The sequence below is a fragment of the Podarcis filfolensis genome, assembly GCF_964270895.1.
Source record: "Podarcis filfolensis genome assembly, chromosome: 7".
In the NCBI taxonomy this organism is placed as follows: Eukaryota; Metazoa; Chordata; class Lepidosauria; order Squamata; family Lacertidae; genus Podarcis; species Podarcis filfolensis.
In genome coordinates this window covers 31,001,041-31,025,730 of record NC_139603.1, presented here as the reverse complement: position 1 = coordinate 31,025,730, position 24,690 = coordinate 31,001,041, and the positions used below count along the sequence as shown (strand labels likewise).

Sequence of the window (24,690 nt, the reverse complement as noted above, 5' to 3'; positions counted from 1 at the left end):
TGCACCCCCAAAATTTGCCCCAGGGGGTCCCCAAATCCTCTCGATCTGATTTGAAGAGTCAGGGGGCAAGAGACCATAGAAGGAGAACAGAAAGCCCCACTGCACACATGTATGCCTGCTGCTCCAGCAGAGCTGTAGCAGTGGATAAGGCCCTTTGTCATTTGGAAAATCTTAGCTCAGATGTGAATCTGACACACATCTTGGGAAGCTTCATGTCTCAGGTGAATTTTACCAGGTTTCACATGTTTATATCCTGAAACAATATTTGAACCTGAGTCAAACAACTGCTGAGCTGTTTGCAGGATCTGGGTTTGATTTATGGTGTTTGCTACACACACCTTTAAAACCAGGGCTTGCAACTCTGTGCTGAGCTCACTATTTATTTATTATATTTCTATCCCACCCTTTCTCTCAAAGGAGCCTAGGACAGGAAACACACAAGCAATAAAGCAAAACATCTTAAAAAAACAATTCCAATACAGATGTAGGCCAGGAAAGAGTTCTGCTTAAAAGACTTGTTAAAAGAAGGTCTTCGGCTTGTGCCCAAAAGACAACAGAGAAATGCCTGTCTAATATTTAACAGGAGGGAATTCCAAACACTGGCCCAACTATATTAATAACCATGCAGTAATTTGAAGTTTGCAGCAGTGAATCCAATTGTAACATAATTTTCCAAAATAAAATGATGTGCTTGTTTTCGAATGGATTAACAAGCTTGCTTCTGTAAAGAAAGTTAAATAATGTGTGACTTTTAAAATACAAATGAATACTACTAGTGCTTGTGTAGTTTCAGCACAGCTACCACTCTGATGTTTGTTGGTAGAATACAGATTCCTGAGAAGATGTTGGCATTGTGAGACCATTCTAAACCTCCTGAGAGTCTGGGCAGGGAGGGGGATAAGTAAATGTATGTTTAAGATTCTAAGAAAGCTGAAGTTTGATGATAACAAAGATGTGGGAACTCTTGACACTACTCCAGCTGAAGCAAACTTTCAGCAAACTCTAGAGAGTTTCATTCAACAGGATGAGCTTACCAAGAAAACAGTCATTTCTGGCTAGGTCTCCAATACTAGCAACAGCTGTGAGTTCAGCTGGTAAACAGTTTTGTTTTCTGCTTGTCAGTGAGCTTCTAGAACAGATGCGGAACGCATAAAAAATAGGTCACTGAAATATAAAAAGGAATGCACCAAGCTGAAAAGCTTGTAGTGCTCAGATATTGCTGCAGAGCTCGTAATTGTCAAATTGTACACTGCATGTGGTTGTACTATACATCAGACTGTCTTCAAATGATAGGATTACCTAGAAATTTCACCAATTGCAGCAAGAAAGCTTATCAGCAAATAACGTAGGTGAGCTCCAATTCTTATGTTTTGGAAGCCACATAGTTTCTGCCCTTTATTATATTGATCCCACACTACAAAGCAGGACAGCAAGGAAGAGGAACCAGAAACTCATCCTCCAAGCCATTGTTGCCCCCTCCCACCCACCTCTGGGCAAAGGAACACTGGCACGGAAATAACTACATCACCAGCCCCTCCTATTGGCACACAAGCGATTCATAGAATCATAGAATTGTAGAGTTGGAAGGGACCATGAGGATCATCTAGTCCAACACCCTGCAGTACAGGAATATTTTGCCCAACGTGGCGCTCAAACCCATGACCCTGAGATTAAGAATCTCGTGCTCTACCGACCAAGCAAACTGATGGGTTGCTTAAAATGGTACAAGTAGGCAGAGAAAGGGCTTGCAATAGGCAAAGTGTACAACCTTCAACTTCACAGCAAAACATGTGCAATAGTTGTACTCGGTGGAGAAATAATCACTTTTCCCCTGTAACTACAGTTATAGACTACTCAGTCTCACTCAGAAATGTGCATAACCTCAAACTTATTGTGACAAAAGTGTATCATACACCAAAACACCTAGGAAGGCCAACTCAATTATGTACAAAGCAGTTTCCCAGAATCAGCCCCCGGGAAAATTACCCATACCACTTTTATGGTGTTTTCCATGCTTTGTTCTGTGTTTTGGAATACATGGCAATCTTACAATAGTATATTTTTGATTTCTGATAGCAGTTATTGACCATGTGTGTATATTGGAACTTTGGTATGTTTTGTGTCAAACATAATCCAGTTAGGCTCTTGACATATTTATCTAAACAAAAAGGAGTATTAGCATGCACGTTAGCATGCCTGTGTGATATCATTCATTATGAATTCATCTAACTATCCAAGGGATGGGGGGAAGTCTATGGGTGAATGACTTCTCCTTCATTATTTCCGAGGAAAGTCATTGCTAGGGTTATGTTTTACATATCAAAATGTGCAAAGAAAAATCACGCTCTACAAGTTTTGTTCAGAGACGTAATATCTAAAACAATTCTATGGCATTCTGTGTCACTGCTCAAACTCTGATCTTTATTTTGAGAGATACTGCATTACACACAAAGAGTGGGTAGGGAAACACACTTCTGTTTCAATAATATGTTGGGATCTCCACTGAAGAACATAAGGACAGGCCGGATCAGGCCAGAGGCCCACCTAGTCCAACATCTTGTTCTCATAGTGGCCTGTGGGAAACCTGCAAGCAGGATTTTAACCCCAGGGGCAATCTCCCCGCCTGTAGTATTCACAGAAGCATAGTCATCAGTAGCCCTTTACACATTCACTTTTCACACAGCAAACCAAAGTTGGAACACCATGACAATTAATCCACCCATCAAGCTGGGGAGAACAATTTTCTTCGTTTGTCCCATATGTTCAACTCAGCACCCTTTTTCCAGGAACCTCTCCCACACAACTTTGCACGCAGGTACATCCTTACTTGGAAAATTGCTGGTGTGCACCAGTCTACACCGGTGAGGGAAAAGGCAGCCTAAATGGTAGAGATGTGTCAGGGAACTGCCATCAGAGCCAGAGGGAGAGGGAGGGCTCCAGAGGGATTAGCGTCCCGGGAGGGAGAGAAGCAGCCCATCTTCTGGGGAAGGAAATCAGAGTAGCACCAGTGGAGAAGGGGGGCAGATGGGGGAATCGGCGAGATGGCTCCATGACTCCTCGCCGGAGACCAGCGGGGAGAGCACTGGTCCTCCGCTGCCCACACCCTCCTTGTGCAGAAGGCTTCCGCACAGGGAGAGTAGGCGGAGACTAGGCGTCAAAGAGCTTCTTTGTTGGAAGAAGTTCAAGAAACGCCCACTGAAGGATTCTGCCAGTGATTGAGACAGCCACGGGTGAGTGGCTGTCCGGACAGAAAGAGTTCACCCAGGTAACCCAGCCAGGTGTGGCGCCGATTTACGCACGAGCAACCCCTAGAACCATTACAAGATGGTTCCCAGCTCTCCGTATATCCAGACTGGTTTCACATTAGCCCTGCTGCTATATATATATGACCACATGTAGGGCTCTGACAGTGTCATCTGACCTGACCTGACCTGGGTCTACCAATGATGACTCAGAGGAGAGACAAGAGGATCTGCAGAAAGTGATGTGTGGTGGCTGGTGCCCATTGCGACTGGCAGGGCAGGAGGCAGGGAGACCAACGGTAGACGCATGACAAACAGAGTCACCCTCTGACTGGTGGTAAGTCAAAAGGCAGCCAAGTGGAAGGAATGTGGGTCAGGCTGAGGTTTGTGGGGCACTGCCCCAATTGCCCTAAGAGACCAGCTTAATGACCACAACAGAGGCACCAAATTAAAAATTCTAAAATGTCCTTCCTAATCCAGTTCTCTTTTTCAATCCATGTGGCTGTTTGTCATCTATACATACAGAAATTGGGGTGGTGGTGGAGGAATTTGGTTGGATATAGTCCCTCCCTGCTCTGCCCCTCTTCTCACCAAGGATACAAAACACAAGTAGCTGATGCACCATGGAGCCCCTAATCAATGGCCTGCGTTAAAAAGTGCAATACTGTAATAAAGCATTATTAAGCTACATTAAAAAGCAGGTTGTCAAATGAAAATGCTCACTAAAAACTATTGGCAAACGGATCTATAAAAGGCATTGGACTAGGAAAATTAACCCTCCAAAAGGGGAAATTTTTCACATGACGGCTATGTTGTCTGTGGTCACAACAGTGAAAGAGGTCCATCTGCTGGCAGAGGTTAGAAAGCTCTTTTCAATGTATTGGTTCCTCTACCCCCCACACCACGTTTATAAATGTCTTCTCAACTTATGTGCATGATTTTATTTCACAAAAAATACTTTTACTGCAAGAGAGGTTGGAGGAGGCACTATATAAAGTTATCATTAGACAAATTGGATAGCTTGTATTATACCTAACTTCATGCAGTGGAACTGGCATTTCAAATGGGCCTGTATTTTCTCACTAGAATTGCCACCCTTTTGTACAGAACATGACAAACCTACTTATTATATGGGAAAAAATTGCCTTTGAAAGCCAAGCAACATGAAGTCAAAGCACTATACAGTTTGATTCAGGGCACATGTAACCGCAATCACAACGTGATGAAATTTCACTAACAAAATCAAGGCCTGCATCTGCTCCACACATTTAAAGCAATATCATACCACTTTAAACAGTGGTGGCTTCCCCGAATCACTTTTCCCCTCACGGAATTATAATTATCAGAGTGATTTAACAGTCAATTCCTCTTCCCAAGGAACTCTGGGAACTGTAGCTGCATGAAGCAAAGTGGGGGTCTCCTAACAGCTTCCAGCACGCTTAACAGATTTATGAGAGAGGTTTTGAATATTCACACAATTCAAATAGTATTCTTAGCTTTCAGCCTTTCACATGTGATTGTGGCCATTCTGCAAATTTGGAGCATTCAGTGCCCCATCTCTATATATTGGCTACTAAATATTTCTAAAGTGCCACTCAGTGCCACTCTCCATGTGCCGAGTCTTTAATTAACCATTAACCAGGTGCTCACTGGAAGGACAGATCCTGAAGCTGAGGCTCTAATACTTTGGCCACCTCATGAGAAGAGAAGACTCCCTGGATAAGACCCTGATGTTGGGAAAATTGAGGGCACAAGGAGAAGGGGACGATAGAGGATGAGATGGCTGGACAGTGTTCTCGAAGCAACCAGCATGAGTTTGACCAAACTGCGGGAGGGAGTGGAAGACAGGAGCGCCTGGCGTGCTCTGGTCCATGGGGTCACAAAGAGTCGGACACGACTAAACAACAGCAACAACACGTGAACCATTCAACTGCTCCTTGCCTTAAGTACAGTTAAAGTAAGTTGCAAGGCTACCTCTCAAGTATTTGAATATCAGGAGACATGGGATTTGCCCATTTATCCCATGCCTTGAACTCTAGCTTAGTTTTGTAGCCTTTGTCCTAATACACAGAAAAGTGGACTTGTCAGTCATCAGAACAATTGCATGTGCCATTTGAAAGGTAACATTCCCTGACAGATTGAAGAAATCAGTTTGACTATGCCTCAGAGTCTGAACTTGTCAGATGAAGGTCAGGGAGGGCACATGATGTAAATACAGTGAATATAGTTTATTCTTATCACAGCAAACCTCTGCCATATGTTTCTTTCTGCTGGAAATGTCCCTTTTGCAGAAGGCATTTTGAACATTTCTTTTAGAAGAGAAAGGAGAATAAGGCTTCAATCCTAACCACATCTACTAAGAAATTAAATCCTACTGAATTCAACAAAGGGCTTCCTCACAGGTAAGTGAAGCTAGGATTGCAAGGTGTTGTGTTGTTTTAATGTATTAATTTTTTAATCAACATCTGTTCCAACAAGCATTTACTCCTCACACAACAGCTTATAAAATCCCAGCGGGGTGCAAAAAAAACTGAGGTGGTGGAGTGTTTGGAGAGTGGTACTTTGACTAAGTTCACATCTGCACTCAAGCTACTCTGGACCAATCAGTTTCTCTCAGTCTAACCTACCTCACAGGGGTGTTGGGAAAATAAAATGGGAACAGTATGCTGCCATAAGACCTAATGTATTGGGGCATCCTCAGGTACTGTAGGAACACAGAAAGCTGCATTTTACTGAGCTAATTGGTCCATCTAGCTAAGTACTGTTTGCACTGAACAGGAGCAACACTTCAAGGTCTAGAGCCTGTGGGCACATCTGGAATTTTGAGCATGTGCTGTAGACATTGCCCACCTCCAAGGTTGCTGCTTTAACCCCAAGAGCTGCTAAAAATGAAAAGAAAGTATGCATGCATATACATATACACACACCATTTGCTTTAGCTAGTAATGGAAGCAGATAATCTTGAACATGTATTTTCATACAGACCCCCTGGCCCCCCTCAAACCATCTCCAAACTAAACATAACCTTGGTAGACTGCCCAGTTAAAAATCACAGATCCAGTAATTACTGGCATTGCAAAAACATCACTCCAAGGCACTGATCCTTGTGGAACTTGGTGATCTTTAGATGAGGTACCAGGAAAAGTGCCAACAAACAATGTGACACATCTCTGAGCTTAGTGGTAGCCTATGTTTTTTTATGGTGGCTTTAAAGGAGTCTCTGTAAAAATTATGAGGATCCATAAGGATCACTGTTTTGGCACCATGGCCGTGATGGGTCAGAAAACTTTATGGCTCAGTTAATATGTGATCTATGATTTATGGTGGTTAGGGAACCCCTGAACAGGGGGGGAAGTAATTTCTAGAGCAGGCTTCCTCAACCTCAGCCCTCCAGATGTTTTGAGACTACAATTCCCATCATCCCTGACTACTGACCCTGCTAGCTAGGGATCATGGGAGTTGTAGGCCAAAAACATCTGGAGGGCCAAGGTTGAAGAAGCCTGTTCTAGAGGATCATTTATACTGGCTCCAACTTGTTTGTGTATGCTCCCCCTCTGCCATACGATTTTCTCTCCCCAACTTTCACTCTTGGCTTCTTAAGTCACCCCATTTTCTTTTAAATTGTCTATCTGAGCCTTGAAAAGCACACAGAGCTGAAAGAAGACATGGGAAAGTGAGTTGCACTTCCAGCTCTATGTACTTTTGAAAAGGGGTGGGAAGACAACCAACACTTTGTGACAAAAGGCGCTGGGGGTGTCCTTGGAACAAAAATAAGATCTGTTGTAAATACCAGGCAGTTTTTGTTTTCCCTTTTCAATTATTCAGCTCAATGGAGATTTGAATTTTCTGGTTGCTTATGCTCTGGGGAGTAAAATGGGTATATTTAAATATATATATATATTTATCAGTTTGGCTCTTTGATTATCTGCTGGCATGCATCCTTATTGGCTTGCAATTCTGTTTCTAGTTATGTTCATTTAATAATTTCCCGAGGGGTTTTCAGAAACGAGGCTACAAATTAACGTTTACTATCGGCAGCAGGATCTTACACTAAATGTGTAGCTTTCACCAATTTATGCAAAAACAAGAACTGAGAAATTTGCTAAGCTGCAGATGTCAATGAGAACAAAGGTACGTTTAACCATAGATAAATAAATATGGGTAGCACATATGGTCTGGTCTTTGATCAGCGATTTTAATCGCTAATGTACAGTTACTCAGGAAAATAAAATTCAAGCATGTTCAAACATCAAGTTTGGAGTTTGGATAGAAATAAAGCTGGATAAAATAAACCCAGCATGTTTACTAAATTTTGTTTCCAGTTTTACTAACAATTACTCTTGTGTTGGCTCTCTGGCTTACAAGGCTTCTGCAAAGCCCAAATAGTCCTGGAGAAATGCCCTGCAGTCTAGTTATTGTACTGAATTATTTCAGTGCTGCACCTCCAGGGAATTGTGTAACTTGAATCACTCTAAGCAGAGCCAGTATCTGAAATGTAACTGATCTCTGAGCCTGAATTTGAGTCTCAGCTGGGTCTCGATGAGGCTTGGCATATATATATGACAAAGCCTAATGAGCACTTAGTCACTTGAAAACTTCTGTTGATTTTAAAGATTAAATTTTTCAGTAAAATATATAATCTCACAATGTTTTATTATCCCAAAATGCTATGGAAGGGGGAAAGTTTTGTACTTGCTCTGTTGAAAGGATTCAATGAGTTTTCCAAACTATGTTCTAGGTTTTGGAGGCAGGCAAGTGTAGCGCTAGTGACTCTCCCCAGCTAAGGCTGAGTCTGATGTCTCAATACCATGAGCTAAGGAAAATCTCATCACGACCAGACAATAGAAGTCTATCTCTACATGGGATGTGAAGTAATATCATACATGAAGGCAAAAGAAGGGGCTTGCAAAAAGCCAATAATATAGATCTCAGTATGCCCTTCAGTAGAGTGAGAATCGGCCCTGAATTAAAGCAAAATGTGTTAAAATTATATTCAGAGACATGAGTAGAACGCCGAGGTATGATGTACCAGGATTATATAAAAGGGCTGCAGTGATGTCAGAAGAGTCAATTAATCAGATTTGTAGGAGCTAACTATGAATATTTATAAACACATGCCTAATATGAATCATAGTACAGATTAATACTATATGCGGGTTTTCTACTTAATCACTTGTAGGAGTCTTCTCCCCCACCCCTAAAGTAAAACATATTTAGCCATTTACTCATGGCTGCTATTTTTATCCAAGCCTTTTTCAGATTCAGTATTAAAATACACATCTTTCAAAGGAACTGTGCAGCTTTCTGTACTTCAAGTCTACAATGTCAGGAGCCCTTTATAAACTGTGCACCTGAATATGTCATGTTGACAGCTTTCAGTTTTAGAACCAGGGGGTTGATTAATAGAGTTTGTCAGCTTGCCACTGCACCTCCCTTCCATATTAATGAGGTAATTTGGGGATTTAGATCAATTTAGGTGCAGGATAGTGAATATATGTGAAGCAGCTGCCATCCTAAACCCATTTACCTGGGAGTAAACCCCAGTGAATTCAGTAGGGCTTGCTTCTGAGAAGACATGGTGAGGATGGCAGCCTAAAACCCTGAAGATTGTTGCTGTCCCCTTGGAACACTTCAACAAGGAAGAAACAAGTGGGAAAGGTGTGCAACACCAGGTTATGTATGGCCAGCCCCCAAGTCATTAAAACAAGCAGCAGCAACAGAGAAGAGCAAGGTATGACCACAGGGTGATATTTTTGGGTGGGGGGACAAAATGTTGAAGGACAGGTACAAAGGACTTCTCCCTGTGAGCAAGTATACTGGTGGCTAATGTAGTTTTGGAGTTTTTTTTTTCCATTGATGGGGAAGCTGGTGCCCACACCATTGTGTTCCCTTTTTTTTGTTTTTTGTACTTTTGGATGTGGCAGCCATTTTGTGACTGGTACCACGGCACTTTCTGAAAATTCCAAATGGGCCCACTGGCCCAAAAGGTTTGCAGCCCTGTTGTATTAATTCCTGTCTGGCATGATAAGCTTTCAGCTGGGTACACACAGAACAGAATCTATAAAAAGGATAACTGTCTTCTGAAAGGAAAGAAGGGTTGGGGGGAGTATCCTGCAAGCAGTTAGCAGAGATGAGACAGAAAATTTTCATAGGGTTCCCTGGGAAAGAAAGCCATTTTAAAAATCTGTATCTTTTTATTGACATGTTCATTTTAATGGGATAATTAGGCTAAAATGAAGCTTAGAGTACATGACCTCCAGATTAAGGTGCCTTGACTCAGATGGGTGCAAAAAGTATTGATTTACAATTCAAATAATGGATTATGTATTTAGAGTTGTATTTTCAGATTTCACCCTAGATGTAAGTTTGAATCATAGTCTGTTCTGAGCTGAATTGCCTACTGGGTTTAAGGTTGCTACTTCCTCAGCAAGAGGTTGAGATATTCATAGCCATAAGACATGCAGTGATTCAATGGGTGCAGATTTCCACACACCAGGGAAATTTCATGTTGGGAAACCACCTGTTGAATTTCTGCCTGCTATGTTGTTAAAGGTCCAAAGCCTGTGTCAAGGGGTGGGGGGATCTGGCAGGTCTGTTGCTAACCAAAAGCTCGGGAACATAGCTTCTTCTGCTTACAAAAGAATTAGTGTGTTAACAGATTGTATCGAAATACTACTTATTTGTTAATGAGCAAATGGAATGCAAGAAGTAGAGGTTTTATATTTAAACTGCATATTTGCCTTCTACTTATTTTCATTTGCAATGGTAACAGACTGTTCTTTCTCTCTCGAACACACACACTGCTTTTTACCAATAAGTGCACTTGCAAAATCTGTAGTGTAGACAAAACATGAGTCAAATTATCATTACATGAGCACAGAAGTAATTCAGAAGACTGAAAACATTTCAAGTCTTAAATAATCCTCTGTGGACATTTAGAAACTAATTTTTTTAAAAAATGTTTTTATTATAACATTTCAGTGTAGGAATTCCACTAGAAAAATAAAGCATATAGTTCTTCAAAGAGAGGTGTGACATAATTCATGCAATGAGTAATTGTGTGATTTTCAAAGCTGCAAATAGTAGCTGTAGGGAGCCCTGAATTAGGACTATGTCATGTAAAGAGAAAGCCTTAACCCTTTGTCTCTGTTACAATACTGATCCAGATTCTTCATTGCCACTGCACTAGTACCTGCTCTTTGCATTGGGTAAGAAGTTCTCGTCGGCAACAACTGAAGCTTCTCTTTCAAAGCAAATAGCAGAGAGGAGGGGCATGTCAGGGCAAATGTTTAAATTCCCTCCAACCTCCCTCAAAAATGGTCCTGATCTAGATCAGTATTCCATTGCTTCTACTTATTTTTAAAATACTAAATACGACTGCCTCCCTTGACCCGGACACTATACTTCTGTTGATGCAGCCTAGAATAGCATTAGCTTTTTTACTGCTGCGTCACACTGTTGACTCATGTGAAGCTCATGGTCTATGAGGATCCCTAGTTCCTTTTCACATGTACTACTAGCAAGCCAGGTGTTCCCCTGATGCATCAATCTTGTAATTCTATCTGGCATGACTTGTTTTTGAGAAACCCATACTGGGTCTTAGTAACCACAGCATCCTTTTCTAAGTGCTCATACACCAACTATTTAATTATCTGTTCGAGGACCTTTCCTGGTTTCTACAACAAGTTGACTAGTTGGTAGTTACCTGGGTCTTCTTTTCACCGACTTCTGAAGATAGTGACAACATTTGCCTGCCTCAAACCCACAGGGACCTCACCTGCTCTCCAAGAATTGTCGAAGATTACACACAGAGACTCTGAGATTACATCTGCAAGCGCCTTTAGTGCCCTTGGGTGCAGCTTATCAGGTCCTGGAAATCTGAATTCATTTAAAGTAGCTAGGTGTTCCCTTGCCACCTCTTTTCCTATCTCGGACTGCAGCTCCCTCCTTGGATACTTTATTCTGTTATCACCAGGTTGGCCAGTGCTTTCCTTTTGGGTGAAGACAGATGCAAAGTAGTTTTTGAGCAGTTACACCTTCTCTTTGTCACCCAGTAGCATTTCTCCTCTATGCAGAGGACCTACTACACACAGGACACCACAGGGATAGCCAGTGTGGTGCCATTTAGATTTTGTAGTCCTACTCCCACCATACCTGATCATTGGCTGAAGCAGGTGATGGGAGTTGTAGACCACCATCTGCAGTAAAGCACATTGGCTACCAGTGCCATAGCACTTAAGACACTGGAAACCAGCACTGCCTATTATATGTACTGCCAAGACACCGGCTGTTTACTGAAAAGATCAGATATGCTAGAAAGCTCATGTGATTCCCTAAATCAGCACCATCTGGAAGTTCCCCAACTCTCTCTTATTAATGTGTTTGTAGTGTTGTTGTATCTGATTTTTTTCTGACCGTTACTCAGCATAGTCTCTTTTGTCTCCTATTTCAAGATGATTCAGACTCCTATTACATTTTTTTTTTATCTGATCCCCAACTACTCTGATCAGTCATTTGAAAACATGTTTCAGATGCAGTTGCTGTGAAATGTTGCTGTGGGATTTAAAAATAGCCACCGCCTTCAATGCTAGAGGCGGATGCTTTTCAGAGGGGGAAAAAAGCAAACTGATTTCTCTTCTCTCTATGTATAGAACAGCATCGTACAGTTGTACCTGCCTACTCACCCCGGTTGAAATTCACATTTGTGCACAAAGGCACTCTATTCCTTCAATATTTTGGCCTTTCAGGCTTTTTATTTTGGTGTTTCCATGGTGCTTTATATGCTGCCTCAATTTTTTCCTCCATTTCAAGGTTGTGAAGTCTCTCTTATTTAAAACACAGATTCTGCTTTCAGGTATTTTTTTTAATATATAAGGGATACCCAGGGAGTCTTGGGTGATGTATGCTGGATTGCATTCCATTTAACTTTCTATCAAGTTGTTCAGGCTAAGATGGAAGGGCCTCTCCAAGGCATCCTACCAGAGAAGGCACTACATGGCTCAGTGGAAAGCTAAACTCATACAAGAAACATCTCCAGTAATAACAAATGACTGTTCCATGAGACAAACAAAAGCCATTCAACAATTGGGAGTGCAGAAAACTGACTTTATGATTTGTATCCACTAAGTCATCTTCAAAGTAGACCCATTGGCCATGGCAAAATTAAGTCAAACTGACTTCAATGTGTCTACCCTGCAAATGGCTTAGTGGGAGGTAACCCTTTGGTTGAGATCCAATGTGTTTAGTGCAAGAGGATCAAAAATAGGCCTTGTTGTGTAAGCACTAGCACACAAGCTTAACTGCCACCTGCTGTAATAATAGCCATGGTTTGCTAGGACGACAGGGAGAAACGTGCTAAGAGGAAGGCACACTTGGCAAACCCTCACCATGATCAACTCCCGCCTGGAAACCTATGTCCCCACTGTGGAAGGATGTGCGGATCCAGAACTGGTCTCCACAGTCACTTACGGACTCACTGCTAAAACCCTGTTTTGGAAGACAATTTTACTCAGCTACAAGTGATCGCCAAAGAAGAAGAAGAAGAAGTAGCAGAAGAAGAAGAAGCAACAGCAGCTAGTGGTTGTGAAACATCTTTTGCAAGTACAAGACAATGATTGGATTTGCCTGTTGCAGCACATTAAGAACAAGGCTTCTGGTAGTGGAATGGGTGTTGTATGAGAAAACTTTCCTAATGACAACTCTTATGTTTTGAAAGACCTTTAATAGCAAATTTTAAAGCTTATTATTGTGCAGGGACCTAGCTAAAAAACTATCTAGAGCAGGGGTTCCCAATTAGCTAAGTACTGCAGACCCCATTTTTCAAAAGCCAAGCCATGGATCCCCTACTTTTGAAAATTTTGATAAATATATGGTGGATGTTGTTATGTGAATGGTCCCACAGACCAACTGGGTGTGCTAAGCAAGCCCCCAATTGGGAATCACTGATCTAGAACATAAATGTTGTATGTATTGTGATTAATTAATAATAATAAAAACTTGTCATAGTAATCCCATTGTATCTAATTACTATGGGAGTATGGGACAATCTTGCATGTGGAACTCTTAATCTCCAGTTGACACCAAACAATGACCCAATCCCAGGATGAATTAGCCAGAGACAATGCAAATTCTTCACCAGGACCAGATTTAGGAGCATGCAACCCAGGCAACAGCCAGAGACGCTCAAATTGAGTTTAATCCAACAGCAGAAATTGGGGGGGGGGGAGGCCCAGTTCGTCTTCTCTAAAAGTGTAGTAGTATTTATACTGGTCAACTCAATGTTGGGACAACGTCCAGGAGCTTGATATGACATTTCACTTGTTCTTAAAATTGAAAAAGATTCTAGGAACTTTGAATAAACAATTTGGTTTTTAACTGCTTATATATTATTTATGTTTATATAAATTATTTACAACCTGCTCTTCGTGGTTCACACAATCCCAGAGAGGAAAACAACATCAACCTACAGTAACACAATGATTCATTTAAATACAACTTAATATAAAACTAGTCAATATGCTAGCAAGATAAATACATCTGCCAAGCAAGAGGCGCCACTTTAGTCTGATGCTTGGCTGAATATCCATGTTTCTACCACTTGTCAAAATGTGAATAAATACAGGTTTACAAACTGATTATTTTATACGACACGGATAACACCTGCCTGTAAATAATACAACTAAGTCATGAAATGGGTTCCCAGGGGAATAAAAAACCGACATGTTCAAAAATTATAAAAATTGAGACAACGCTGAAGCTGCTCTTAATCTGGGGTGTCATTTCATCATGGTAGCCCTGAGTCTAGATTCCTATCAGCCCTAGAGTTTTATGAAGCATCCAAAGCTAAGAGGTGACTTAAGAAAGTTGCCATTAGCACCAGAGGCTCACCCTGACAAACAAGAGAGAGTAACTTTACAAAAGATTTACATTCCAGTTTTATAAAGTACCCTGAATCTGTTAGAAATTCACCAGCAAACATTTGCCTGTACTTGACATGAATGGGAGCTCAAATTGTGTTTTAGAAACCACAAAGCTTTTGTCATAGTTCTCTGCTAGTGAATATCTGTTGATATCTTGGAAGATGAAACTGCACATTTCTATCTGAATGGGGATGTGCTTAAATATATTTTTAAGCATTCAATCATATGTATTATTTATGCATTTTAAAAACCCAATACATGGCATCAGGGTTACCCGACCCTCTTTTTAATATTATGCTTATTCCAATATCATGGGCAAAATTACTATGTGACATAAACAGTACAGTAGTGCAATTGTTAACATAATTGCAGTGCAATTCTTGTTATTATTTTTTCCCAACGAGATACTGTTGCCCTCTGCTGGCTTTTATTATGTATGCAGACATTAAAATAACCAGAAAATGCCTAGCAAAAAAAAGTCTGAACTCATATCTCAGTACCAGAGATAGGATGTTCATGTCACCATGAGGAACACTCCCTCCTAGTTTTTGGCTACTGCAAAAGAACTATTACTATTCCCCACAATATCAGAACCTCTTAATACATTGAATCCTTTTTTCCTGGAAATAATTGTGTGTGGGGTGGTGAAGAAGATCTATTGGTATGAATTTAGCCCTCATTGTTTTATTTTCCCAGCATTCTGCTATTCTGAGATCAGCTTGGGTAACACTCTTCTTTTGGTAGTTCTGAATCTCTGGGCTGGCTTAAGGTTAGGCAGAGAGCTCTCAATAAAATCCTGGTATTTTCCATAGCAACAGGGCTTACAGGAACATGGTATCTTTTAGATTTCAGATGACATGTGCTTGCAGCCAGCAGGAGATCTGCACACTCTCCCATACAAAGCATTGCTATATTCTGCCACAGGGATGAGAAATCAGTGGCCTCCCACATATTGTTGTGACTCCCCCTGCAGTGAAGCACCCAGAGCAGGCGAATCAGTTTAGCTACCCTAAAACCATCTCTGTAGGAGTCCTATCCTCATTTTCACACGGACACCCTAGATGAAAATTCGGGAAAATCATAGTCTCAGGCCAAACAGCAGCTAACTGATCATACTTAGGGGATAACTGCTAGCCACTTCAAGTCAACAAACAGCTAGCTTGTAAAAACATTACACTTCACAAAAACTAATGTATTGGCTGCCTCTTTTATATGATTTTCCTTTCCTTTTATGTATTTTCATGTTTTGCATGACTGGAGCAAGAAATTGAGTTTTCATTTCTTTTTTTTTAATGTATGGAGAACAATTAGCAAAGGAGGGTGCTGTGTGAAACTCATTGTAAGAACTGGTTTACACACATGCATTTTAAAAAGCTTCCCTAGCAGTTGTTGTTGTCTAATCCCGTTAAATATTTAGGGTTTCTGTCTCTGATGTTTTACACCAATGGAAACCTAAACAGTTGCACTCTCTTGATGAACTTTCAATCATTCTTAAAAATGTTGTTGTTACCATTATTTTGCAGCTACAGCAAAGGAACAGGATGCAAGCTGATGCAGGAAAAAAGGTCGGCGTAAAAATGTTCCTTCCCTCCATAACTGGGAAGAATCTACCAATATTTCTTGCTGCCATTCCGCTGTTCACATCTGACCTGGGGCAATTGTCCATGCTTAGGCAGGGTCACCCAAGCTAAGATGCAGAGTGCTACAGTGTGCTAAACGCTAGACAAAAGCACTTTGCTGGGCGTGATTTATTGTAGCAACAGGCCTTGGCAACAGCTTAAGTCCATAGTGATGGTTTCTGTGGAAAAACAGGAGGCTGAGCTCCCTGTTCTGCTTCCAAAGAAGCACTTGTCACAACATGGGTTGCAGCACTTCCAGCAGGGCAACTGTCAAGGAACCATCATCCAATAATCCACATCAGAGCAGAGAAGTCAAAAAGCAGGTAATATGTTGCTTAGATTTCTCTACTTCTACAAATGGTTACTATCCAAGATCAGTGTTGCCACGCTTTGCTTCATTTGGACAGGTGATCACTAGAGAATGGTGGTATCTCTACAATGTCTGACTTATTTACACATACAGTGTAGCACAATGGAAGCAAATAGACTCCTGTAGGAGGCAGCAAAATCTCAAGGACCACCTCTACCCACATGAACAAGTCCAGGCCCTGACTTCAGTCTTCATCAGAGGCCCTTTCCCACATGCCTCATCTGATGTGCAGAGGTGGCAACATGAAAATGGGCTTTTACAATGGTGGCCCCCCACCCATTTATCCCTTTACTGTGCCACTCATCTTTTTAGTGGGGTTGGGTGGGATTTGTCCTTTTTGTTGCATTGCTAGATGAGCACTTTAAGAAATTTTGGTGTTGTACTTGATTCTTTTCCTCACCTTTTAAATTGATGCTACCTGTTTGCAGTATATCTTGTTAAGTCACACGATTGCTTTATACATTAAATGTCTCAAACAATGATAGTAAACGAACACCCCTCCTGCATCAGCAGTAGAAGAGAGATTGGTTTGCCTCTATTCTCTCTCACGGTGCAGGCTGAAGCCCAGTGCTGCCAATTACAGCACTGATCAACACTGAATTAAAATGGATTTACCCAACACAGCTGATTTGAATCACCTGTGCTGAAAATGTATAGAACACAATGCAGGTGCTACAGGAAGTTATGTTTAACATAAGAACATGAGAAGTGCTCCATTGGAACAGACCAAAGGCCTGTCTATTCTAGGATTCAGTTTCCCCCAGTGACCAAACAGATGCTATGGGAAGCACAAATGCAGGATGTAAAAGGGATAAACGCTCCTAGTTAATGTAACAAAAACTGATTTTGGAGAAATGAACCCTGTAACCACGATCATGGTTGCTATCATGTGTTAGGCATAGTGATCCATTTTTCTAGCCTCCTTTACTTCCAGTATTTTCCTGCATCCCCTCCCCCAACTTGATATTTTCTTATTTTTCCTACTCTGGGGAATGTGGGGACAGAGGAATGGACTGTTATGCAGCGTTGCATGTAATCACCGTACAAATTTGTGCAGTTCTCTGCAAAAAAAAAAAATTAGGTAGCAGTGCAGCAATGGCAAGACTAACGAGCAAAACCTATGTCAATAGGAGCTGGGTTTGCCTGTGTGGCTTGGAAGAATCTACTGCTGCATCAGTACATATAATTTAGCTGTAATATATGGTCAGAGACAATGCTCTGCTATCCAGTGCGATGCACGTTTGCAGTGCAAGCAAACCAAGGGTGATGAGATGCAAAGCAGGCCAGGATTAGTGAACGGGGGCTGCAGTGAAGCAGCCAAGTTTACAACAACCTTGATTACTTTTACAACTATCACCACTGTCATACCAGGACAGGGGCCGCTAATCTTCCTCAGCCCTTCTCTCCCTCCGTGGCAAGCTTCAGGAGAACAGAAGAGACTTAAACAATTGAGCAAAGTACACCAGTAAACTCAACAACTGGAGTTTGTTCTATGCTGTATAAATTTTGTGAAGATAAATGCTAATATCAATTTTTCCCCAGGCTGAAAATGATCCACTTACTGGAACAGTTAACACTGTCTCCCAAGGTGGGTCAGGTGCTGAAGATTATTCAAGTGAAGGAAGGCTGCCAGACAGCGGTACAGGAAAGTTACCACCAGCTGATGAACAAAATACAGGTGTGAATTACTAGCATTTGAGTAACATAAAGCAGTGTTTTATGTTCGGTAGCAGGTAGAGAATGGCTAAAAGCCACAGAGCCTAGGGCTTGCCGATCAGAAGGTCGGCAGTTCGAATCCCCGTGATGGGGTGAGCTCCCATTGCTTGGTCCCTACTCCTGTCAACCTAGCAGTTTGAAAGCACACCAAAAAGTGCAAGTAGATAAATAGGTACTGCTCCGGCAGGAAGGTAAACGGTGTTTCCGTACGCTGCTCTGGTTCGCCAGAAGCAGCTTAGTCATGCTGGCCACATGACCCAGAAGCTGTCTGCAGACAAACGCCGGCTCCCTCGGCCAGTAAAGCAACCCCAGAGTCGTCCGCGACTGGACTCAACGGTCAGGGGTCCCTTTACCTTTATGTTCAGTGCACATATGCATTGTGTCCACTGATTTTTTAAAAAGGCCAGTTCTTGCCTAGATGTTTCATCTGTTTATTTTCTTTCTGATTTACTTCTTCTTGCTCGCACTCTTCATGCATATACAGTGGTACCTTGTCTAGCGTCCGCCTTGTCGAGCACCCGTTCCGTTGAACATCCACGGCAAGCCCGGAAGTACCGGAATGGGCTACTTCCGGGTGCGCCACTCACACATGTACAGAAGCGCTAAATCATGCTTTGCGCATGCACAGAAGCGCAAACCGCTCTGTGCGCAAATGCGGTGCTTCGTCCAGTGTCCTTTTCAGCCAGTGACTGGGGCTCCGGAATGGATCCCAGTCACAAAATGAGGTACTACTGTACAGCCCACAGTAGCAAGGAGCTGCTCATGGATATGAATATGAACACTGGAAGCTGCCTTCTACCAATTCAGACCACTGGTCTAGACTCTATCTAGCTTAGTAATGTCAACACTGATTGGCTGTGGCTCTCCCCAGGGTCAGACCAAGAAACTGTGCTGCCCGAGACAAAGGACAAGATGGTGCCCCTTTCCCATTTTCATGTATAGAAACCAACATGATAGTGTCTTTCACCACACCAGAGGCCCCAGAAAAGGCCATGTGGCAACAGAGGGAAATGGCTGAGAGACTTGGGAAGAACTGTAAAGGACTGCTGCTACTACCCAACAGCCTTCTGAAGTGCTTTCCTCATTCTGCCCAACAGTAGGGCCAGTCCTGAGCTCCCCAGGGTTTTAGTGTAGAGTCTTTCCCAGCCTTACTTGGAGAAACCATGGTTTGAACTTGGGACCTTTTGCATGAAAGCGTGTGTTCCTATTCCAGCATGCTTATTGAAATGACCACTGGAAACAATTGGGAGTGCCTAGCTGTCAGTATTGCTGAGATGAACTATTTGTGTATAAACTGAAAAATTCAGAAAGATGTGCACTAGAATGCACAGGAACAATGGGGGGAACTGAAAAGAAATCAGACAAGGAACAGTGATGTGGGCACTAGTTGAAATATGCAGCAGGCCCAACGCATTCCCATTTGAACCAAGGTCTATGGCATGGCATGACATCATATCCTGAGATGTTTTGCCGTACAAATCATGCTGATTGGAATGGGACCCAGGACAGTGACTTAGGATAACAATTATGTTCATAATCATGTCTTGTCTGCAGAACCTAATAGGCATCTGATTGACCAATGTGAGAACAGGATGCTAGACTAGGTCTGCTGATCTGACTCAGCAGAGAGAGCTCTTCTTGTGTTCAGATATAACAGGGGGTACTAGAAGCAGGAAAATGGAGGCGGATTCAAAGTATGAATCAGATTTTCCTCTTGCTTAAATTTAATAGAAGCCCATTTCAAAGGAAGCCAAGATAAACTATAAATAGTTTAAGAGGATCTATAGATAGAATTTGAGTCCACAGAAATTGAATACCATGTGCAGGCTAAATATTTTTGGCTGGTTGAAGATGGTGTGAATGATGCTGACTTTTTACTGTTATAACAGAATTGCTCTAAAGTTTCTAGATACATGCAGTTCCCACTTCACTATGCGAAAATTCACTTATCTCCAGTGAGGAATTAGTACTCAAAACTCACCATACATACCATAGATTCAGCTATCTGAACAGAGAGCATTTTTTTACTTTCTCACTTGCCTTTCGCTGGTTGGTGGTGAGGGCAGGAATGGAGGAGGGGAATGATTAGACAAATCAGAGAGCATTTTTTTCCTGGATTTTCCCAGGGGTATTTTGGCTTTTGAGGGTCAACATTCCATGGTTGGGAACGCATTTGAAATTTTCCCATGCGAATCAATGGAAATTGTCAACTCATTATACGAACACTCACCTAATGAACGATTTCCAGAGAAGATACTGCATTCAATATTTTGCTTTAGCATATTTAGATTATAGTGTACAATTCTCCCCTCCCCCAACTTGACTCCCCTGTTCTTCATATTATGGACCTTATAAAACAAAAATATGAATTAATTCAGAGGACTGAAACTTAACAATGACATTTAAAGAAATGCCCTTGTGTTGCTTTTTATTATGCTTCTAAAAATAAAAAACTGCCCTCATATCAAAAAAATAATAATTTAACATTTATGTTTGTGAAGACATACATAGAGGTGGACTTTCCAAGAAACCAGTGAGCTTAACAGAAAGAGAAAGACAGACATCATCAGACATATTGGAGGAGCTTCGGATGCAAGGAATAATCAAGACCTCAAGTGCAAACTCTAATAACAAAGCAGCAGATGATGCCACAGTAAGTAAATGTCAAAACTAACAGAAATACACTTTCCAGTCTGAGCTGATATTTCTGCAGTGAACTGTGGGTTACTCCTGCAATGGCTCTTTCTTGTGGAATTGAGAATTGATTTAATTAAGCTGTTTATGTAATGTATGAGAAATATTATATTATTATATTATATTATATTATATTATATTATATTATATCATATTATATTATAGTAAACATCCCTGTGACTATCTCTGGTGAAGGTTGGTATAAAAAATCTCTACATAAATAAATACATTTATTATATTTATTTCAATCAATTTATTTCTGAAGGTCTTCTAATCCCCTTCTTTTTCGCTGCCCCTTATATCTAAAACTCATTCCCAAAACACCCTCAAACCTTGCAGGGCTTCTTGTAATGATTAGTCAGTTTTTTCTTTTCAAAAAATGAACTCAAAGTGACTTGCAAAAGACAAAAGATGAGAAAATATAAAACAAGAATTAAAGCAACCTAAAATACAACAAATATACAAATCCAACTCAACCCCATGCCACTAAAATATGAAGAACTAAATTCCAGAAACCTGTGTGAATAAAAATGTTTTTACTTGGCACCTAAAAACAGATAGTGAAGGCACCAGGTGTGCCTCTCTGAGGAGAGCATTCCACAACTGGGGAGACACCACTGAGAAGGCTTGTTCTCATGTTGCCACCCTCTGCACCTCCCTTGAAGGGGGCACACAGTGAGGGACCTAAGATGAAGAATGAAGGGTCCAGCTGGTTCATGTGAGGAGACATGGCACTTGAGGTATTAGGGTATTTTTTTTCCTGTTTGGCATTTTAATCCAAATTGGCTTTCATTGACAAAAGAAGCACTCTGTATAAAGTTGACATGAACTGGAAAAAAATGCAGGAGATGGAACATAAGATTCAAAAATATTAGCAAACAAGTTAAATCCTAACATTGGAGATAACATTAGCAAGACTCTGAGAATTGTATGTACAAAAGTAACCTACCGGTAAACACAACCAAGTAACTGTGCATGTTTACTCTGAAGTATATTGTAATGTGTTAAAATAGATTTTCATTATTTCTCTTTCTATTTGTTTGGTTCTTTTCAACATTATTTCAAATACTGTGATTTTATTTATTCACATGCATGTACAGAGTAGAATAAGGTAATTCCCCTTTGAAAAACAGACTTCCTTCACGGACATATATAAAATTTTACTATTTCTACAGTTGATAGATACAGGAAATCCACCAAAGAAACCACCAGCCAAACTGGAAAAGCTCGAAATCAAAAGGAAGCACATAATTTAACAATAGAGGACTCTGAAAACAAGCCATGTGTTGAAAAGAGAAGAATCCACTAATCTGACTACATCATTCTAGTATCTGAATACCTAACGATCAATAATGTATGTAACATCACAACATATCTTTGAATTAGGAAAGCTTCTGTTCCCCATGTTACTACTGAACTTGGCTCTTGCTGAAAGAAGTATTTCTAAACAAGTTTACTGACAGAGGCTAAAACAAATTTGAAATTTTCTGCCCTCCTGCCTTTAAATTCAACATGCATCCAGTGAAACAGACTCTAGTCCCAAAATGTAGTGCCACAATAAGTCATTAAGGTGCCACAAGGCTTTTAGTTGTTCCTGCTTCAGCATGCAATGTACAGTCATAACTTGGCTTTCGAACAGCTTAATTCACGAACAACTTGGAACTCGAACGTCGCAAACCTGGAAGTAGGTGTTCCGGTTTGTGAACTTTGCCTCAGAAGCCAAACAAGCAGTGCGACTTCTGCAGCTTCCGATTGGCTGCAGGACGCTCCTACACACATTCTGTTCGAAAACCAAGGTACAACTGCACAGATAGAGCTGTAACTCTGACAGGAAGGTCAACAGCTTCTAACGACAGTCTTACTCAGATAGTCTTAACGTGGGTAAAACTCATGCATGGGGTTGGGAAAATCAATATGGCTGTGGTTGACCACGACCTTCACATATTCAAAGGGGTTTTTTTCATGCTGAACATGCATGCATACAAGTTCTATGCAAATAGGCTGTCTCCATGCACCCTTCAAAATAAAGGGTCCTGGATTATATATACAGGGCCTATGCACCTATAAACAGTGTTTGAAACTCTCATTGTTCTAGGCTCGTTTTGTGACAAGGAATTTCATTAATGCGAGCAGTTTCTGAGCTCTAGGCGCAGTACTGAGCCTAAGATTTCAGATTAAAATTGCCACTGCTGTAAGAAAAGGACGGCCTTTTTCTGCCTCCCCACTTCCAGCCACTCTGATGACTGGAAAAGGGACCCTCATAAGACTATTAGGGGAGTGGGCATGGGAAATATGGCTTTGTTTTTGCAGCCTTCAGATGAGGTCTAGACCATGTGAAAAATGAACATAATATTTTAGCTGCAGTTCATTCATTTTCCGCTTTGTATTCTTGTTATTAAAAAAGTGTGCCTAGTAGACACTCCGTTGTGGCGCCCATAACCTAGGTTTAAGGTACTATTTACCTCCTAGCTTTCATATCTCTGTTTCTATAAATTGTATGCCTGCAAGCTCTGTGCTAAAAGCAAACGATTAGCACATTGAGGTAAGGGCGGGGCCTACCTTGCAATAGCCATCTCTCCCCTCCACATGTTAATTATATTCACATTAAGAATTTGATTGTGGTGTTAGCCTATGCGTATGCATGTCTCTACAAATGTTGTATCCCTACCCCATTTAAAGAGGCATCTCTTTTCAGACAAGAGAAGAGCAACTGAAAAAGGAATTGCTGACTGGCAGACCATCACCACTAACCTCCCATGAAAGCAGAACTACAGGGAGTGACATAGACTGTTCAGCTTCTGAAGCTGAAAAAACTTCTAATACTTTTCAGTTGCTTTCCTTAAATCTGGGTTCAGGAAGCTGGATAGAGAAAGAAGACTGGGATGATACTGTAAATGGCAATTTTGAAGGTTTCAGTATTGTGGAGTCAGATGTCACTTATAATATGGTAAATGAAGCATTTTAATCAGTACAATTTATTTCAAACATATTTGAGCTATGGAAGTTAAATCTCTAGGTTTTCACCTGCATTAAAATAAATGTACTAAAAACCAAACAAAAACATTTGATTATGGTTTAATTTGATAGGATATTTTCAATTTCTTTCCCCACAGACAAATAAGAATATGATGTAACTCATTCTAGCAGGATTATTATTGTCAAATACGAAAATAATAATAATAATAATAATAATAATAATAATAATAATAATGAACTGTTTCTACTGATACAGTTTGTAAGTGAATAAATATTCAGAGTTCATGAAGCAGAATAACAAACTTGAAATAGACCTTTAAAATGGTCTCATTGTTGACTGTTTCCACTTTAGAGCAAAAGAAAACTTTGCCATCCTAATCACTGAAGTATTGATAAAAGGAGGGATAAACAGTGCAATCCTACATATGTCCACTCAGTCAGAAATAATTGTATTGTTGCCGTGTCAGCACTAGGGCCACCAATGAACTATGTACCGAAACATCAGTTAAACAATTTAGATTTTAAATAGATAAATTTGCTGGGACCCCCGGAGGAGAGACAGCAAAATGAACCGACAGAGCAGAGTCTTTCCCATTTGTACATAACTGTTAGCTCCATTATTAGCATAATCAGCCTTACTTCAGGTCCACTGGTGGCTACATTAACAGAAGCTATCCAACAGTTGGCTGTTCCCAGACTGAATGTTCTAGAATTCAACGTGAAAGCAGGCAAGCCAGTAGTGTTGATCCAGCAAGGTCAATGCCTAGGAGGACACAGGCCTCTCCACCCCCTTATTGTCCTCCTTGATGCAGCCTTGCTTCTGCAAGGGAGTGGGAGGTGAACATCTGTAGTATCCAGGATAGCATGTCCAGCATACACTGCTAAATAAAGACATGCTGCTGTCAGCAGTGCCAGGGCCAGTCACCGTTTGCTGAAATTGGGAGATTAGTTCCTTTCACAATACCAGGAGAATTGTGTTGTTTTTTGGCATGGGTGTGTGTGTGTGTCCGTCTCCACTACCCGAAACATCCCCATTACACCATGGATATTGCTTAAAATGCAAACATGTTCCACCCTTAACATTTTTCTGAAAAATGCTGACGTACTTGTGAATGTTTTGTAACTTTTATGCTTCAGATATAAATCTCTCAAGC

At 41.0% G+C, this 24,690-nt stretch overlaps 2 protein-coding genes across 5 annotated transcripts in view; one reads left to right on the top strand and one right to left on the bottom strand.

Annotated features, from left to right (window-relative positions):
- ATXN1 (ataxin 1) overlaps positions 1-24,690 on the bottom strand; it is a 309,255-nt gene that overhangs the window by 271,084 nt on the left and 13,481 nt on the right. The window lies entirely within an intron of this gene.
- Positions 15,740-23,621, top strand: STMND1 (stathmin domain containing 1). Of its 3 annotated transcripts, XR_014550641.1 has the most exons (5): positions 15,744-16,103; positions 17,693-17,828; positions 20,368-20,519; positions 21,736-21,914; positions 23,256-23,381. XR_014550641.1 is itself a non-coding variant. In XM_083624106.1 (4 exons), the coding sequence occupies exons 1-4, from the start codon at positions 16,020-16,022 to the stop codon at positions 23,523-23,525; spliced, it is 642 nt and encodes a 213-aa protein (XP_083480232.1). In that variant the 5' UTR covers positions 15,740-16,019; the 3' UTR covers positions 23,526-23,621. The 3 variants fall into 3 exon arrangements, 2 of the variants coding, with proteins under 2 accessions (XP_083480232.1, XP_083480233.1); XM_083624106.1 differs by lacking the exon at positions 21,736-21,914 and having other exon boundaries at positions 15,740-16,103; positions 23,256-23,621; XM_083624107.1 differs by having other exon boundaries at positions 21,736-23,621.